The following is a 17,105-nucleotide window of genomic DNA, read 5'->3' as shown; positions in this document are numbered from 1 at the left end:
GCTCTATCTACCTTAGCAGCTGAATAGTTTTCATCCTCCATTGAGGATGCAGCAGGGTGGGGAATCCATGGTTAACACTTCTCTAGCATAGCTAGAGCCAAAGACCACAGCACTTGGTGTGACGTTTTATGCAAATTATGTAATTAGCGAATGTGCATCTAACCCTATATGTCTGCTAATGGTCAAGACAATCTGCACTAAAGCAATGTCAGGAGTAGGAGGATGTGGCGTTGCACAAAACTTGACAGCTGTGCTGGGGTAGGTGGGAACAGTGTTGCCACCGTTTGTGATTTTAGTGCAAGTCTTGTGATATTTGGTGTCTTTCTTAAGGCCCCAGCTCCTGGAGTCATGCGATAAGGATTTTCATAGATGCCAAGGCCAGTCATCTGATCTGACTGCCTGTCTGACACAGGCTATAGAACTTCCCTGAAATCATTCTGGATTGAACTAGACCCTATTTTTTGGAAAAGCCTCCAGTCTTGATCTGAAAATGGTCAGACCTTTGGGTTGGGGTGAGGTTGTTTGCTGCACAGATTGGGACAGTAGCATTGCTGAAACCCAAAAGGGATGACACATGGGAGCGTATTGTCATCATCTGGACTTAGGTCTTCATCCTTTATGGCTTCGAGCTGAAGGGGGCTGGTTTGGTTGAAACATCACAATTAAGGGGGAGGCAATTGACCCATTTCTATTCTGCAGCCATTATTGCTACAGGCCCTGCGTGCCTGGAATAGCTGTTGGTTGAATTGCAGAAGTCAAGTCTCTCTTAGGTTTTATCCCAATTCTTGTAACTAGCTAGTAATGCTGGACCCAAGACTTTGCTCCTGTATAGTAGAATGGGTTGAATAAGACCAACAGCTAGTTTGAGCAGATTTAATGATGCCCTGGGATTTATCCATTTTGTAGCACTCCTGTATGCCAGATGTATGGACTAGTGGCGATTTTACTCCAAGAACAGGCTCATCTCATCCTTCTTCCCCCTCAATCCTTTTATCCACTGATTGCATCTTGTCATTAACCAAATGTGGGAGCTCATCAGAATAGAGATTGGTTTGTTATTACAGGACTGGACAGTACCTACCCCAATCCATAAGTGCTGCTGTACAAATCATCAGTAATCATCCCAGAAGATGCTGCTAACACAGATACCCACCGGGCATTTGCTGAGCTCAGGAGAGCACCTTTCCTGTTGTGCCCTGGGGTAAAACCCATCTGGCTTGGAGGGCTGGTAAAATAACTTGAGAAGGGCTTCCTGGCTGCCATCAGTGCTGCGCTGCAACATATAGGACCGGTGCCCCGGGCTCCAGTGTGCGAGCCAAGTTGGGGAAGGTTTCCCTTGAGTTCCTCGATTGTTGGGGGTGGAGGGGCACTAGGTCAGTCATGTTGAATGGTCCAGTTATTAGTGGTGGGGCACAGGGAACACGCAGGAGGCAGATCCCCACTAGATGGTGCTGAGTGAGAGACCTGGGACTGTTCCGGGATGGAGTGAAGAGACGCAATCTCATTAACTTCTCATGGGCTGGGGGAAACGAGGGACCCCAATAGGTTCTAATTTCCTTCTCCCTGTGGCCGGGCATTACCTGGTCTTAGTATCAGCAAGAGCCACATTCCCTTCCAGAGGGAAGATTGGTCATATGCTTGACCCACCCTGCGTCCCACAAAATCCAGCCACTGCCCAGCACTCAGCCCAGGCCCTGTAAGGCATGAGGCCCCCTGGGTCACTCCCACCAGGGCATGATGATCAACAGAAAGTTTAACCAGCTGCAGGGGAGAGGGGTAAGTGAATCCTGAACTTTGCACAGCCCAGGGCCTGCATGGCTGCCCTAGTCACCTAAGGGCTTATTGCTCAACTAGCTCTTTGAAGATTATCTTGAGCAGAGATGGGACCAGAAACTCCCTCCCCCCACCACCTCAAACACAGGAATAGGAGAGAGCAGGGTCCTGCCATTCCAGCTCTGGTCCCTCTCTTCTGATTATTTTCCTCTTCCAGGGTCACTTTCTGCCCTCCTGCAAACCCAGGGCAGAGAACTGGAATGGGGTAGGGAAGGGGGATCTTTGCTGGTTCTGAATTGCCCAGGATGAACCTGTAGCACTTTAGACAGAGGATACTGTTCCCCTGACCCTTCCATGGCCCCTTCCAGCTGAGAAATTCAAAGGAACAAGCCTCCCAGCTGCTCTCTGGTGCATGTCAGTATCATGAGCCAGATTTTACAGACAGGAAAACTGAGGCACAGAGATGCAGAAGCACTGATACTTTCCAAATATGGGTGCATAAATAGCAATGGCCCGCTTTCCAGCAGGGACCTAACCCATAGCACTAGTGACTGCATTGGAGTAGTAGCAGCACCTCAGAAAAATCAGGCCCTTCCTACATCCTGGTCTTTATCTACCTTTAAGTGCCTCAATTGAGGCACAAGAGTCTAAACGTAGGAGCCAGCATGGCTTGGCCGAGGTAACGTAGCCCATCAGTGAGAGGTTTCAGAGTAGCAGCCGTGTTAGTCTGTATCCGCAAACAGTGAAATCTTCGGTGAGCCTGAACTCAAAAAGGAAACTTACAAGAAGTGGAAATTTGGACAGATGACTAGGGAAGAGTATAAAAATATTACTAGAGCATGCAGGGGTGTAATCAGGAAGGCCAAGGCACAACTGGAGTTGCAGTTAGCAAGGGATGTGAAGGGTAACAAGAAGGGTTTCTACAGGTACATTAGCAACAAGAAGACGGTCAGGGTAAGTGTGAATGGGGGAGGCAACCTAGTGACAGATGATGTGGAAAAACCTGAAGTACTCAATGCTATTTTTGCCTCGGTCTTCACAGACAAGGGCAGCTCCCAGACTGCTGCACTGGGCAACACAGCATGGGGAGGAGGTGAGCAGCCCTCAGTGGTGAAAAAACAGGTTAAGAACTATTTAGTAAAGCTGGACATGCACAAGTCCATGGATCCAGATCTAATGCAACCAGGGAGTTGGCTGATGTGATTGCAGAGCCATTGACCATTATCTTTGAATATTCATGGCGATCGGGGGCAGTCCCAGATGACTGGAAAAAGGCAAATATAGTGCCCATATTTAAAAAGGGGGGAAAAAAAAAAAAAGAGAGAACCCGGGGAACTACAGCCTCATTTCAGTCCCCGGCAAAATCACGGAGCAGGTCCTCAAGGAATCCATTTTGAAGCACTCGGAGGAGAGGAAGGTGATCAGAAACAGTCAGCATGGATTCACTAAGGGCAAGTCACGCCTGACCAACCTGATTGCCTTCTATGATGAGATAACTGATTCTGTGGATATGGGGAAGGCAGTGGATGTGACATATCTTGACTAGCAAAGCTTTTGATATGGTCTCCCACAGTATTCTTGCCAGCAAGTTAAAGAAGTACAGATTTGATGAATGGATTGTAAGGTGGATAGAAAGCTGGCTAGATTGCCGGGCTCAATGTCTAGTTGGTAGCCGGTATCAAGCGGAGTGCCCCAGGGGTTGGTCCTGGGGCCAGTTTTGTTCAACATCTTTATTAATGATCTGGATGATGGCATTAATTGCCTCCCTCAACCCTCAGCAAGTTCACACAAGACACTAAGCTCGGGGGAGAGGTAGACAAGCTGGAGATTAGGGATAGGGTCCAGAGCAACCTAGACAAATTGGAGGATTGGGCCAAAAGAAATCTGATGAGGTTCAACAAGGACAAGTGCAGAGTCCTGCACTTAGGAAGGAAGAATCCCATGCACCGCTACAGGCTGGGGACCAACTGGCTAAGCAGAAGTTCTGCAGAAAAGGACCTGGGAATTACAGTGGACGAGAAGCTGGATACGAGTCAGCAGTGTGACCTTGTTGCCAAGAAGGCCAACGGAATATTGGGCTGTATTAGTAGGAGCATTACCAGCAGATCAAGGCAAGTGATTATTCCCTTCTATTCGGCACTGGTGAGGCCACACCTGGAGTATTGTCTCCAGTTTTGGTCCCCCCACTATAGAAGGGATATGGACAAATTGGAGAAAGTACAGCAGAGGGCAACGAAAATGATTAGGGGGCTGGAGCACATGACTTACGAGGAGGGGCTGAGGGAACTGGGGTTATTTAGTCTGCAGAAGAGAAGAGTGAGCGGGGGGAGTTGATAGCAGCCTTCAACTATCTGAAGGGGGTTTCAAAGACGATGGAGCTCGGCTGTTCTCAGTGGTGCCAGATGACAGAACAAGCAATGGTCTCAAGTTGCAACGTGGGAGGGCTAGGTTGGCTATTAGGAAACGCTATTTCACTAGGAGGGTGGTGAAGCACTGGAATGGGTTACCTAGGGAGGTGATGGAATCTCCATCCTTCGAGGTTTTTAAGGCCTAGCTTGACAAAGCCCTGGCTGGAATGATTTAGTTGGGGTTGGTCCTGGTTTGAGCAGGGGATTGGACTAGATGACCTCCTGAGGTCTCTTCCAACCCTAATATTCTATGATTCACCCCCCAACTGTGGATTTAGGAGCTCACTCCTGCTTCTGGCTGCCTCTGGCCAGGATTCCAACCCATAGGGCCTTTCCCTCTCGCCCTTCGGCCTTCAAACTCCTCTCAGAAGAGGACACCAGGCCTCCGTACCCTGGGTGTCTCCCTAACCCCGAACAGAGCTACCTGGCCCGCCTTGCTCCTTCTCTGCCCCAGGGGGCCTGCAGAGGTTTTTCCTTCTCTCCTGAGCTAGCTAGCTCACTCATCCCCTTTATGAGAATCCACCCAGTTTATAAAATTCTTTTCCTTCCACCCAGCCATGCCCTTTCCCAGTACATCTCATGAGCTCACTTCAGCTCTCCAGCTTTTCATTCAACGCCCCCTTTTCTGACCAACACTCCCTTCTCTGATCAGCCCCAGGCCAGTAAGCCCAGGCAGAGTGTCCCCATCCCCCTGCAATACTTGTCTTTAGCGCCACTTTTCTGTGTTCCCTGTGGCAGCAGCCCAGGGAGGCTAGGCCAAACCGAAAGCCCCACCCAGGGGCACCTTAGGTTCAGTGGAGCCCCATCTGAGCAGTCCATGCACAGGACTGGCAGCCAGGAGATCCTGAGTTCTGATCCTTAATCTGACGTTCACTCCCCTCTCCCACCTTGAGCAAGTCATGTCACAGTCTGCCTCAGTTTCCCCATCAATCAGGGTTAATGCTCTTTCCTGCCCCTGGCAGCATGGTGAGGCCAGTGGTTACTGGGTGTACAGAGCTTTGGGGGTGGGAAGCATTACGGGTGGCTCACTATGCGTTGTAACTGTTTAAACAACTCCTCGCCCCCTCAGTGGGGTCCTAGTGACCCCAGCCCCTGCCCTGAAGGCAGCATGGATCATCAGTGCGGTCTCACCATAGCTGCCAGTCCAACAGGAACACTTGGGGAATGCAGAACACCCAGAGCTGCAATGTGCCACTGCCAAGATCCACCCCAGACTTATTTACACCTTGCTGCCTGGAAATCCACCATCATGGCCCACGTCCTGCTGAATTTAACTGCGCTCTGACTGCTGGGCCACCCCACTGCTGCACAGCCTGGCTGAGCAGTTGCCAGATTCTAAGCTGTGCGTGAGATGTAGGGGCGTATCTATATAGTGCATTTTGGGGATATCTGGCATGAAGGCCACCACTTTCATTGCTGCGCAGTGATCCCGCCTTGCCTGACAGTGGCAAAGGGAGTCCCACTTAGTATCAACCTAAGAAAAGTGGCTTTGTGCCTATACATTTGGGAGAGGATCAAGGCTCCTAGTAGACGAGCATGGACTTCCCTTCAGAACTACTGCTCCCACTTTGCTGGGGACCGTGGGGCAGGGAGCTTACCTCTCCCGGCTAGTTAGAGCTACCCTGAAGGGTCCCAGGCAGGATTCATCTCGGAAGACATGGTATAAGACTTAGCCAGATTCACCTCCTGAAATGCAGCCAGGTCTGGAGTGGAACATAGCACACACAGGGGATGAATCAGTCTGATCAGCTCCTCACTGGAGGCTGGGTTCACCGGGTAACAACTTGTCCTTTCCATTCAACAGGGAGGGGGAGCAGTAAAGTTAGCTCTCGGCGGACGGGAAATGATTTCTTAGCCAGCGCTTTGGAATATCTGTAGAGAGGCTAATTACAGGAGTGGCAGAGTTGCAATGTTAGCAGAACCAGACAGAATGTAGTGGCAAGGACAGGGCACCAGGGGAAGGCTTGGCAAGGAGACTGGAATCATTCTAGTTCAGAAACACCAAGTGGCAATTAGCCCCTTGCCACCAAAGTCTGAGCTGCAGTGATGGACGGACACCAACTGCGGGGGCTGGACGACCCAGGGCTTGCTGTGGTAGAAGTCCGAGCGCCGGATGGGCTGCGTTTGTTCAGGGAAGTTCTGCAACAAGTTCTGGAGTGGTAACACTCAACTGAGGCCACGAGCCCTCAAGAACAGAGAAAAGGGGGACCTGCAGTCATGAACTAGGGAGCCATTCCATGGTTAGAGCCAGCAGAGATACTTTGGGCCATGGAGTTTGCGAGTGCAAACAGCAAGTGCACTGCTGTCATTGGTCCCCCCACTGCTAGTAGGGACCCCCCTGAAGGATCAGGGCCTATTCGACTAGGCACTGCCGGCAAGACAGTCCATGTCCCAGAGAGCCAAGCTCCCACCACCTCACCCAGCAGCGACAGCTCCATCGCCCGTGGAGCTGCATGCAGGGCAGCTCTCTGCTCATCTTCTGCAGGATGGGCTCAAGCTGCCAGCACCCCCTTGGCTGCTCTGGGACCTGTCCTAGAGGAGAGGCAGGGGACAGGTGGAGCTGAGAGTGCCCGAGACCACTCTGCATGCAGCCCGCAGGCTGCCTCTGCACGCAGGAAAGCAGCTACGGACACAAAACTCTGGTGTGGCACCCAGGGCGCATGGTAGTTAGGAGCCAGCCTCCTCCCTCGAAGCCCCAGCTCCGGGGTGCAGGAGTTACCCACTGCCGGAGGGGGGGGGGGGGCAAACACAGACAGCTCGGCATGGCCTCACCAGAGAGACGCCCAGCGAGCACTGTACAAATGGTTTATTGGCCTCATACCAGACTCCTCCACAGAGCTCCCTCCTCTGGGCCTGGTCAGAGCAGCTTACCCACCCAGGAGTTAAATCAATCACACCCCGGTAACATGCCAACGGCCCTTGCTTTGCGGGAAAAGGGCCCATTTAATGCCCCCTACAAACAACAACCAGACACAACTGCTAACCCAAAGGAGCCATTGGTGGGGACCAAGCACTGCCACACCTCAGCCCCTGCCGAGTGAGATGCTCAGCTACTCTACTGCGACGCTCTTTGGAACAAGCCCCAGAAAGTCACCTGGCCTGTCCCCCACCCCTCAGGCGAACACGCCAGCCCATCGTTTAACAGCAACGGTCCAGGGCCCTAGTGAGGGCTCCTTGCAGAGAGGCAAGGCAGGGGGACGAGAAAACAACAAACACGAGGACCGTGCAACAGGAGAGCACAGCCAGAAGCTGGCAGGGGGCCGGTTACCTCCCAACACACACAGCAGAATCATGCCCCTAAGCAGGCAGAATCCCAGCACCTGGCACATCCCCCTGCAGAGGCTGACGACATCCAACAAGTCCCTTGCCAAGCCCACAGCTCCTCCAGCCCGACTCGCCGCAGGATCAGAGACCCAGGAGGGCGGCAGCGGTGAGAACTCCCACCCCCGGACAAGTCCAACAGCCCTTAATGATGGGGTCAGAGAGTCAGCGTCCCAGCCACGCAGCCAAGGCTCAGCGCAGCCAGGCTCTGGCCCCAGGGGGGTCCACGTTCACTGCAGCTCGCCCAGGAAGGCTAGCAGCACCTCATGGAACTCGCGAGGCTTCTCCAGGTAGCAGGCATGGCCGGCGTCAGGTAGCACCACCACCTTGTGCTTTGGGAGCTGCTGCAGGCTCTGCAGGGACTGAGCGCCCAGGCCAGTGTCACGCTCACCATAGATGATCAGAGTCGGCGTCTGCAGAGAGACAGGGAGAACTTCAGCCGTCGGACCTTCGCCACCCCTCAGCAGCGGGAGGCCAGCAGGGCACGAGGGACTCAAGTGACCTGGAGAGCAGCATAGCTTTGAGACAGGGCAGAGGTGTACAGGCAGAGTGTATCCCAGGGCCCCCTGGGGCCCAAACCCCCACCCCAGAGCCTTGGGGAGCCTGCAACCATGCCCCCCAGCCCCAGAGAGCATGGGGTCTAGGGCTGCCCTTCCCACACACAGCGCCCCGGGGAGCGGGGTCCACAGCCTCCTCAACTCCCCCTCCACACACACACAGCCTCCTAGCTTCAGAGGCGGCTGTAGCTGAGCAGGGGAGCTGTACTGCAGCAAGCTGGGCTGACAAGCCGTTGCTGCAGTGACTGGAAAAGCTCCGGGCTGCAGTCACAAAGCTGAACAAGTTCCTCTGTGAGTCAGGCCCTGATTACCCCCACCCCCCACCGACCAGCGGAGAAGCCTCTGCTCTAGGGACCAGCTCTGTCTCCTGCCCCAGAGCCAGATGCTTCTCCTTCCCTGCCATACCTGGACCTGCTGGTACTGCTGGGCTGTGTACTCCTGGGTCCCCACAGGCGCAATGGGCACAAAGCCCTTCAGCTGCGCCCCATGTACCAGGACAAAGGGGACGGAATAGTGGCCACTCATGGATGGGCTGATCAGAACTGGCCTCTGGATCCCCAGCTCCTTCAACACATGCAGCAGGAAGGCGACACGGCCCTGCTCCGTGGAGACAGAATCGGAAAGCGGGGAGCTGCCGTAGCCTGCGGAGGAGGAGGAGGGGTTAGCGAGCCCCGAAGGCCCAGGCAAAGGCGTCTGCATGGGGAGCCAGAGCCCATAGCAGTAGGAAGGTTTCACCATCCTAAATCTTTCCTCCCTCGCCCCCAACAGCCCTCACCACAGCGAGGAGCCAGTGCAATAGAGATTTCTTGTGGGACATGCAAGTTAATTAGCAGACGTGCTGGGTTTGGATGCCAGCAGGACTCACATATGCTAGTCTCGCCACATCTCCAGGGCAATGTGGAACAGTGTTGCAAAACCAAAATCCCTGCTGAAGCTCCAGCCTTCTGCCCAGTGCATACGGGCAGCACCCCAGGAGAGGAACAGATCCGGGGGCGCAAGCATGGTGTATGTAGTGAACATCACTAGAACATGGAACTCCCTGGAACTGACCACTTAAAGAGGCATGGGGCTGTACAGTCTCTTTGGCACGTGCCAGCTGGCTGGCGGGCAGAGGGAGACGGGAGCTATGGCTGCAGGCAGAAATTAACTTGGGATATATGGGTCGCATATTCCTACCAGGCAGGTCGATAGCAACGGAGCGATATCCTTCCTCTGAGAGCAGGGTCAGCGTCCCCAGGTCCTCCCAGGTCTTAGAAGTGAAAGCCTGGCCATGCAGAAAAACCACCTCCAGCCTGCAGAGGACACAATGGCAGATAGAGGGGCATGTGCCAGGAGGGAAGTGGGACCCACCCTGCTGTGGCTGGGGCAGGGGAGGCTGTTTCTGTTCTAGTTTAGCAGCAGGAGATCCTGGGGCTGTTAGGATGACAGACACTATGTTTTGTTTGTCACCATTATCTACTCAGATCCAAGGTTGCCTCTGGATCAGCAGATTTGGCTGATCCCTGCTGAACACATAGGAGAGTCACTTCCCACTACGGAGAAGTGCAGCCACCCCTGGGTGGAATGCAGCAGCCGTTTCAGAGCTCACCAAACTGTGTCGGACAGGAAATGAACAAACACCAGCAATGCAGTTTCAACTGGACGGACATTTAAGAGTAATTAAGATTTGGGATAAGCACCTGGGATAAGCTCCCTAGTCTTGCAAGGAGTGACAAAGGATATATAGTGACTACAAGTGTTCAGGAACTGGGCGTTTTGGGCTCCCCCGGGAAGCTCAGCCCAACCCAGAGGTGAAAGTAAGCCGGTACAGTGTACCGGCAATAGCCAGTATGCTGTGCCGGACCGGACCGGCTTCCCCAGGCTGGCACTTTAAAAGGCCTGGAGCTCCCTGCAGCAGCCGGAGCCCCAGGCCCTTAAAGCACCGCCAGAGCCCTGCCACCACTACCCCTGGGCTCCGGCGATGATTTAAAGGGCCAGGGGCTCTGCTGTGGTAGCAGCAGCTGGAGCCCTGGACTCTTTTAGTTGCCCCTGAGCCCCAGGGCTACCGGCTGCCTCTGCAGCTGGTAGCTCCAGAGGTGATTTAAAGGCCCCAGGGCTCCCAGCCGCAGCCCCGGGGCCTTTAAATCTTGATTTAAAGGGCCCGGGTATTAAAGGCCCAGCCTCTTCTGGTTGAGGCCACGCCCCCTGCTCAGGACTCTGGAGTACCGGTAAGTCCTTTACATTACTTTCACCCCTGCCCCCACCCCAACACCATACAGCGCTGATTTACAGAGAGTAGCATGAGCTACTGAATCACCTGCCCCAAGTTTTCCTTGGAAGTTTCCCACTCTCGTACTAGGTGAGTCACACCCTGCTCATCCTAGGAGCTCGGATAAGAGCACGGATCTAGGACAGCTGATCTAGGATACAGACTGCTTAGGATGACCCATGGTGCTGATGCCAGAACCAGCTCTGGTGGCCAGACGACTAACCTACCTTTTGGGGCTGGGAGTCCCAGCTTTCTGGAGCAGGAAGCCTTCTCTGAAGAAGATGGATGGGCTCCCTGCAATGGTCCCTGTTAGGACGGTGACATTGACATCTTGCTGGCCCTTCTCCTCAGCCCTGGCCTGGGCCTTGTGGCTGCCTGCCCTGGACGTGAACGTCTCGTGATGGATTGCAGGGAGCAACAGGTAGAGGACAAAGGTGACGAGGACTCCGAGGACCAGCAGCCCCAGTCTGTTGCGGATCAAAGCCATAGTCAGCCGTTCTGAAAGGGGCAGAGAGAGAAGGTGAACAGATGAGCGCCGGCTCCATGCTGTAGCTCAGACAGCGCAACGCATGGCAAGGCCCAGTCACAGGAGAGGAGACAAGGGACCTCATGGCTCAGCAATGACCAGAAGAGGGATGGTTACTTGACCGGGGCAACACACGCACACTAAAGTGGCACCGTTATCCCCCAGGGCAACCTCCCAATCAGGAATGCGCCCTTCCCCACCCAAATACCAGGGCACCACAGGGGGGTGGGGACCAAGGTGGATTCTGGCCCCCAGCTTTTTTTTGGGGGGGGAGGATGATGGGGCCTCCTTTACCCCTGAAGTCTCATGCATGATCCTAGGCCAGAAGAGACGTTTGGGGGACGTTTGCAGCAGAGCACAGAAATTCTGGTGCTACGGTCACTAGGATGAGACACTTCAGGCCCAGGGTCAGAGGCCGATTCAGGCCAGGTCCTAACCTGTCTAGGGCTCAGGGAAGCAGCTGGTGTTGGTCTCTCTGCTTCATTCTCACTCCTAGCCACCATCCTGGTCATGCCCGAAGGGAGGCAGGCTTGTCTGGAGCCCCCTGGGCTGGGGCTGTGACCCCAGCATCTGCACTGTGTTAGGTAGCGACAGCCACCCTCACTGTACCTCTCCCCTGCCCCAAATCCTGGGAACCACCTAGTGCTGGGGGGGTCGCTGCACAGAGGAAGAGTTTAACAAACAGGTGCCCTTTGCAGAGAGGGGTCCAGCCTGGCCCACCTGGCACTGGCAGGACTCCTCCGCACAGTGGCTTTCACAGCCTTCTCACTCCCCAGAATCTGTGGTTTCTATGCCACCCCCACCCCCCACACAGGCCCTGACACTGATCTCCTCCCATGCATTCCCCCTGCCTCCCCTTTACTGTCCCTGCTGCCTTTTCCCCATCTGAAGCCTCCCACTGCCCCCACAACCGCCCCACCCATCACTCCTAACCGCCCAAAACCTTCCCAGCTCCATGTTCCGTCCCACACTCCAACACACCTGTGGGACGTGCAACAGCCCTGAGAAAACACGGGTCAGATCCCAAGAGATGGGTGGCAGACTCCCTCCAGATCCCCAAGCATAGTAGCACCTAAAGGCCCCCCAACTGGCCCTCCCCCACAGTTACGGTTATTGCAGGCGCCTGGCTGGTACTGTAGGGAGCTGCTCTCAGCATGTTCCACTAGTCAGGAAACTTCGCACTCATGTCACCCGGCACATCTTCAGGGGCACTCTCCTCCTTACAGGGGGCTTAGTGCCAGGGCATCAGACCGATGGCCCTAGACAGCAGCGTCCCTTAGCCCACAGCACAGGTGCTGCAGCAGTGAAAGCTTCCCCCTTCCCAGCCTCCAGTATGAGGGACCCAGCTATAAGGGAGAAATCAGAGGCCAGTCTCCATGGGGGCCAGTTATCCACAAACCTGCCTGCTAGGAAGCACCAGCACAGGTGGGGTTTGAGCAGGTACCCTAGCGAGACTCCGCGGCCCATTATTCAATCTCTTGCACTATCCAGCTCCTTCTACAGCAGGGTTTTAAATCTGAACCCCTGGGTTGCAGTACATGACAAGACGGCACAGCCAGAGAGAACAGCCAGCCTTGAGCTCCGGCCCGCCAGCGCTAGCAGATTAACAGAACGCTGGGCTGGGCTGCCCTCCGTGAACAGTCATTACACCCCCTTTGATGCACAGGGCAATGCACCTCACTGCCCCCCAGCGTAGAGGGGCCCCATATAACACCCTAAGGAGTTCAGTGCTGTCTGAAGTCCTTGGCAGGCCCTGCATTGGGGGAATTCTCCCCTGTACAGCATAGAGGGGATGAAAGGGCTCGAACAGAATTTGCTCTGCAGGAGGCTCACAAGCAAAGACATGCTTGCAAGGAGAAACAACTCCCTACTTGCTGCTTGGGAGACACTTTCTGTAATTAATTTGGCGTGTGTGAGAAGAATGCCACAGGTGATTGCTCAAGTCAGAGCGGCCCACTTGTTGTACTCTATTGTTCCCAGACAGCACTGAGGGGCCCCAGCATCCTCGAGGTGCCCCAATTATTCCGTGTCCTGTGGGCAGCAGCTAAATCTCAGGGATGAGATTTTCAAAGGCCTACCCAGACGGCAAGCCACGCAAGCTGCATGGAAGCCCGGAGGCTGAGCACATACTCTGCGCTATTTGCTTTCAAGGGCTTTGGATGTTTGGCCAACAGCATTTCGAAGAAGCATAAACACACAGAGGGAATGAGACCTCTGAATGGGGACAGGTTCTCCCCACAGGCGCTAGCCTGTACAGCAAATCACCTGACTCAAGCTGAAAGCTGTCCTGTCCTCAAGGTGCAAGTAATTAACATGATGGTAACTGACATGGATCTGATCCAGGAGGGCCCCAATGCACTTTACAAGTGACATTGGAAGCTCACTTCCTCCACCACTGACATGCAGCCACTTCTCGGGTGAAACATAATAGCTGCTGGATGATGCACATCTACACTCATTTTTTATTTGTAGTGTGATGGGGCCAAGGGCCTCCACCAATGGACGAGGCCCCCACCATGCTAGGAGTTGTATGAATTCAGAACAAAGAGACAGTCCTTGCTTCCAAGAGCTAACGATCTAAGTACACAAATATGGGGGAGGAAGAATACTGTAGCCAGGAGAACCAAAGCAGGGGAGGCTTTAGGCAAGGAGAAAGCCGCTGTCTTGGACATGCCATACTTCAATCATCCATGGCTCCCAATTACCTGAGTGGCTCATCCACATGACAGACAGAGCAAACATGACTCCCCCTTATTGAGCATGCCCCTAAGGAACTCAGCACTCAATGCTGCATTGCAATGCGAGAAGTGCCCCAGCATCTTTACTGCCCACCAGCATGCAGGCCCTGGGCCTTTCACTTTAGGCTCAGCCTTGCTCTCTGCACCCACTACCGACTACCTTGTCTGATCTCATCCAGCAGGCGGGCTGCAGACGTGCAGTCCCTGAAGACATAGGTTTGCCCCCGGCACAGGACCTTTAGTTTGGCAGGGTACAGGACGTAGGCTTGAGCCCCCTCCTTCACAAACGCTTGCTTGAGCACCATGAGACGCTGCCGCCGGGCATGCGTGGCAGGGCTGAGGTCGGGGAAGAAGGAGACCTTGGGGCCTTGGAATTTGGTTGTGCAGCAGGCCCGTGCTGCCCGCAGAATTCTCTCTCGGGCCCAGAAATCGGAGAGGGTCATTAGCACAGTGCCACCACCATCCACCCGGGCACCGCTGCCTGCTTCCCTGATGGGAAGCCGGTATGCGCTTTCTATACGCATAGGAGCTTCCTTCGCATTTAAACCCAAGTAAGCTGGCACCAGATTTTCCAAGAAGGGGATGAGGTCTGTGTCTCCCACAGCAGCCGGGACCCCAACGACCCTGACGTTCCGGGCCCGCACCCTGTTCTCCAGCTCTTCCAGCCGGCGCTCTGTCTCCAGGCCGCCCTGGGCCAGCTCTCTCATCAGAGCTGCGTGCTTCACCACGCAGCTCTGCGTGGTCACCAACTTGGCATCCAGGGCTTCCACCCGGCCTGCCGTCTCCTCCAGGCATTTCGCCAGCTTACACAGCTCCTCCGAGAGGGAGGCCAGGGCTGCACGCAGGGTGGCCTGCTCCGAGATGACCTGGTCCAGCCGCTCTGGCGTGGCATCCGCTGTGGAGAGGCGCGTGCCACGCTCGCCTTCGCGGGCAGAGAGACGCTCTGTCACCTGCTCCCTTCTGGGCATCTTTGAAGCAGAGCAGAAGAGTCTGTCCCACAAAACCTCGCCCCACCCGGGCGCATCAGAGCAGGTGAGGGGGTCACCCGTGCGCGATGGAGCAGGAGTTCCGGGGGGCCCCCGGCCGGAGCTTGGGGCTGCCAGGTCCACCTCTGCCCAAGTGTCCTGGGACACGCCCTTGTTGACCAAGCGCTTCCCCTCCCCACTGCCCGCCTCCAGCCGCGCCACGGGCGCTCCACGGTAGCCGGCCCCCACGGCTAGAGCCCTTCCCCGCAGCATCGCGGTGCGCCGGAGCGACTCCGGGCCATCGCCAGCCCCCGGCCCCCCCGCTCTCAAAGCCCTAGTCGCCGGCGCGCCCCGGCCAGCGCTGCACCAGGCCGGGCCCCCCCAGGCGCGCCGGAGCCCAGCGCAGGCCGGGGCGAGCTGGCCAGGCGCCTCCAGCGCCCCAAGCCCCGGGGACCGCACGCCCTTACCGCCTTGCTGCGCGGCGCCCCACAGCCGCCGCCTTCGCCCGGGCTGGGGTGGCTCTGAAGCGCCCCCCCGCCCGCGTGGATCGAGCCCCACCTAGCGGGGGAAGGCGCCGCGCTCGTCCCCAGAGAGCCGCAGCGGAGCGCACCGTCCCTAGCCCTGCTGCCGCAACCACCACGCTGCGCGCTTGGGGGGCCTCTGAGCGGGTGGACTGGGACAGGCCTGAGCCGGGGGGATCCCCCCCCAGCCGCCTTTGGGCTCCTGGGGGGCGCCCCTTCATTCCTCCTCCCGGCCCCCGTGTGGGCACCCTCCAAAGGCAGGCGATGGGGGCGCTTGGGAGGGTGAGGCTATCCAGGTCCTCGGGATTTTTGAGCCTGGTCTCTAAGGATTTCATCTCCCTCTGGAGCTTCAGAGCGGGTGGAGAGGTTTGGGGGTATCCCTAGTCCTGCCCCACCTCTCTGGCCATCCTTTCAACATGTCCCTGTTTTTATCCCTTGAGCTTGTTCCTCCCTCCCTCCTTTGTTTGCGATTCTTTACAACCCTTTAACCCGCAGATCTTCCCCACAACCAATCACACACACAGCTGGAAAATCTGCCTTGCACTCCCCTACTCTGTCTTAAAAGCACTCGACAGAAAACCTCCAGGCCATGGCCCAATGGGGCCCTGCCTTGAGCCTTGCTCGGGGTTCCCCATGCTACTGTACAGCAAACAACAAATCTCACAACCCCACCAGAAAGCAGCAATGGTCATCTCTGGGGGGAAAGTTAGGCACACATTAACTAGCACTCAGGATAACAAAGTCAGGTTTAGAACTCAAGACTCCCCCGTGTCCGTCATACTGCACCTTAACCCACCTTGTCAGGTACTGCCACAGATTCCACGGACACCCCGCTCACCCTACAGCCCTGCTATTGTATTGCTTCCTCCCTTTTCCCCTGTGGCTGCTCTCAGCTCCCTCCTTTCTACCAAACAGGGGCTCGTAGAGCTCAGCTGTAGTAAACACCCCTCTGCCACCCCAGAATTCAACCAGCTGTTTATATCAATGAAACAATTACCAGCAAGTCTGCTACATTTCTCCACTAGGCTCCCAGACCAAGCCCCCAGCACCCTTCAGCAGCTCTCCCTTGGTAAACAGGTCTCAGAGCAAAAACCTGGGAGTGGAGGGAGGAGAATCCAGCAGTAGAGGGACCCATCTTGTGCCAACTTCCTGACTCAGCTCATTTGAAATAAGGGCTATGTAACAAAATACCCAGCTCTGCCTGTGTTGAGCAGAAATACCTGATATGGTGCTGACAACCACTGCAAACTGGGAAAGGACCCCACAACTTTTGCTTATATTCATTTACCTAGCAAGACAGCTTCACTGCAAACTGTAATTACTCTAAAGCCACCATCCCCAGCCTCCTTCTGTTCTTCACACTCCCAGGTGCTCTTTGGCCCTGCCAATGCTGCGATGCAAACCATCCTAGGTGCAGCTGTGCCAGCACTGCCAGGGTTCAGATGATAGGGCAGAGGGGGTACAACCTTCATGTTGCACATTTCACTCTTTCGCTCCTCAATTCCCCATGTCCCCACGCAAACTCTGCCACCCAAGTCCCTGTGGGGAAGAAGGTGGCAGGACGTATTAAAATGAAACAGGCATAATGGAGCAAGCTGATCTCTTCCTGCAACTGCAATATCCAACCCAAACCTCACTGCAAACAGAGTCTGGCTCTCAGAGCTGAGCACACCACCTGAATTTCACACAGCAGTGTCCTGTTCCAGTCCCTGAGAGCATCAGAGATGCAGTGAGCTGCTACCACTGAGATGTGCTACCCAGAGATACTGTTGGACATGCAGGAGTAGCAAGGAATGCCCAGCAGCCTTGGAGCACCCATGGCACCCACTCCAGAAGTAACATGGGAGGCCCTGATACATGGACACATGGAATAGCCATGGTTAGCCATGCAAAAGTGGTGTAGGAAGTTCTGGTATGTGGTGGACACCAGTGGCTAACCACATAGAAGCGGCACAGGAGACCCACATATGTGGAAGTGCAGGTTGGGGGACAAAGACTTGGATTCTTTCCTGCTCCCTGTACAAAAAAAAATAATTCATTATCCCTTT

The 17,105-nt window shown here is 55.3% G+C and overlaps 1 protein-coding gene across 1 annotated transcript; it reads right to left on the bottom strand.

Annotated features, from left to right (window-relative positions):
• Positions 1–6,972: 6,972 nt before the first annotated feature.
• LOC119859127 lies at positions 6,973–14,798 on the bottom strand. Its single transcript, XM_043518985.1, has 6 exons — positions 14,636–14,798; positions 13,732–14,604; positions 10,535–10,805; positions 9,236–9,351; positions 8,465–8,700; positions 6,973–7,915 (listed from the first exon to the last, which is right to left on the bottom strand). Exons 2-6 carry the CDS (start codon positions 14,537–14,539, stop codon positions 7,733–7,735), a joined length of 1,614 nt encoding a protein of 537 aa, XP_043374920.1. The 5' UTR covers positions 14,540–14,604; positions 14,636–14,798; the 3' UTR covers positions 6,973–7,732.
• Positions 14,799–17,105: the final 2,307 nt, after the last annotated feature.

Source organism: Dermochelys coriacea, chromosome 7, assembly GCF_009764565.3.
Source record: "Dermochelys coriacea isolate rDerCor1 chromosome 7, rDerCor1.pri.v4, whole genome shotgun sequence".
Classification (NCBI taxonomy): Eukaryota; Metazoa; Chordata; order Testudines; family Dermochelyidae; genus Dermochelys; species Dermochelys coriacea.
This window is presented reverse-complemented; position numbering and strand designations above follow the sequence as displayed.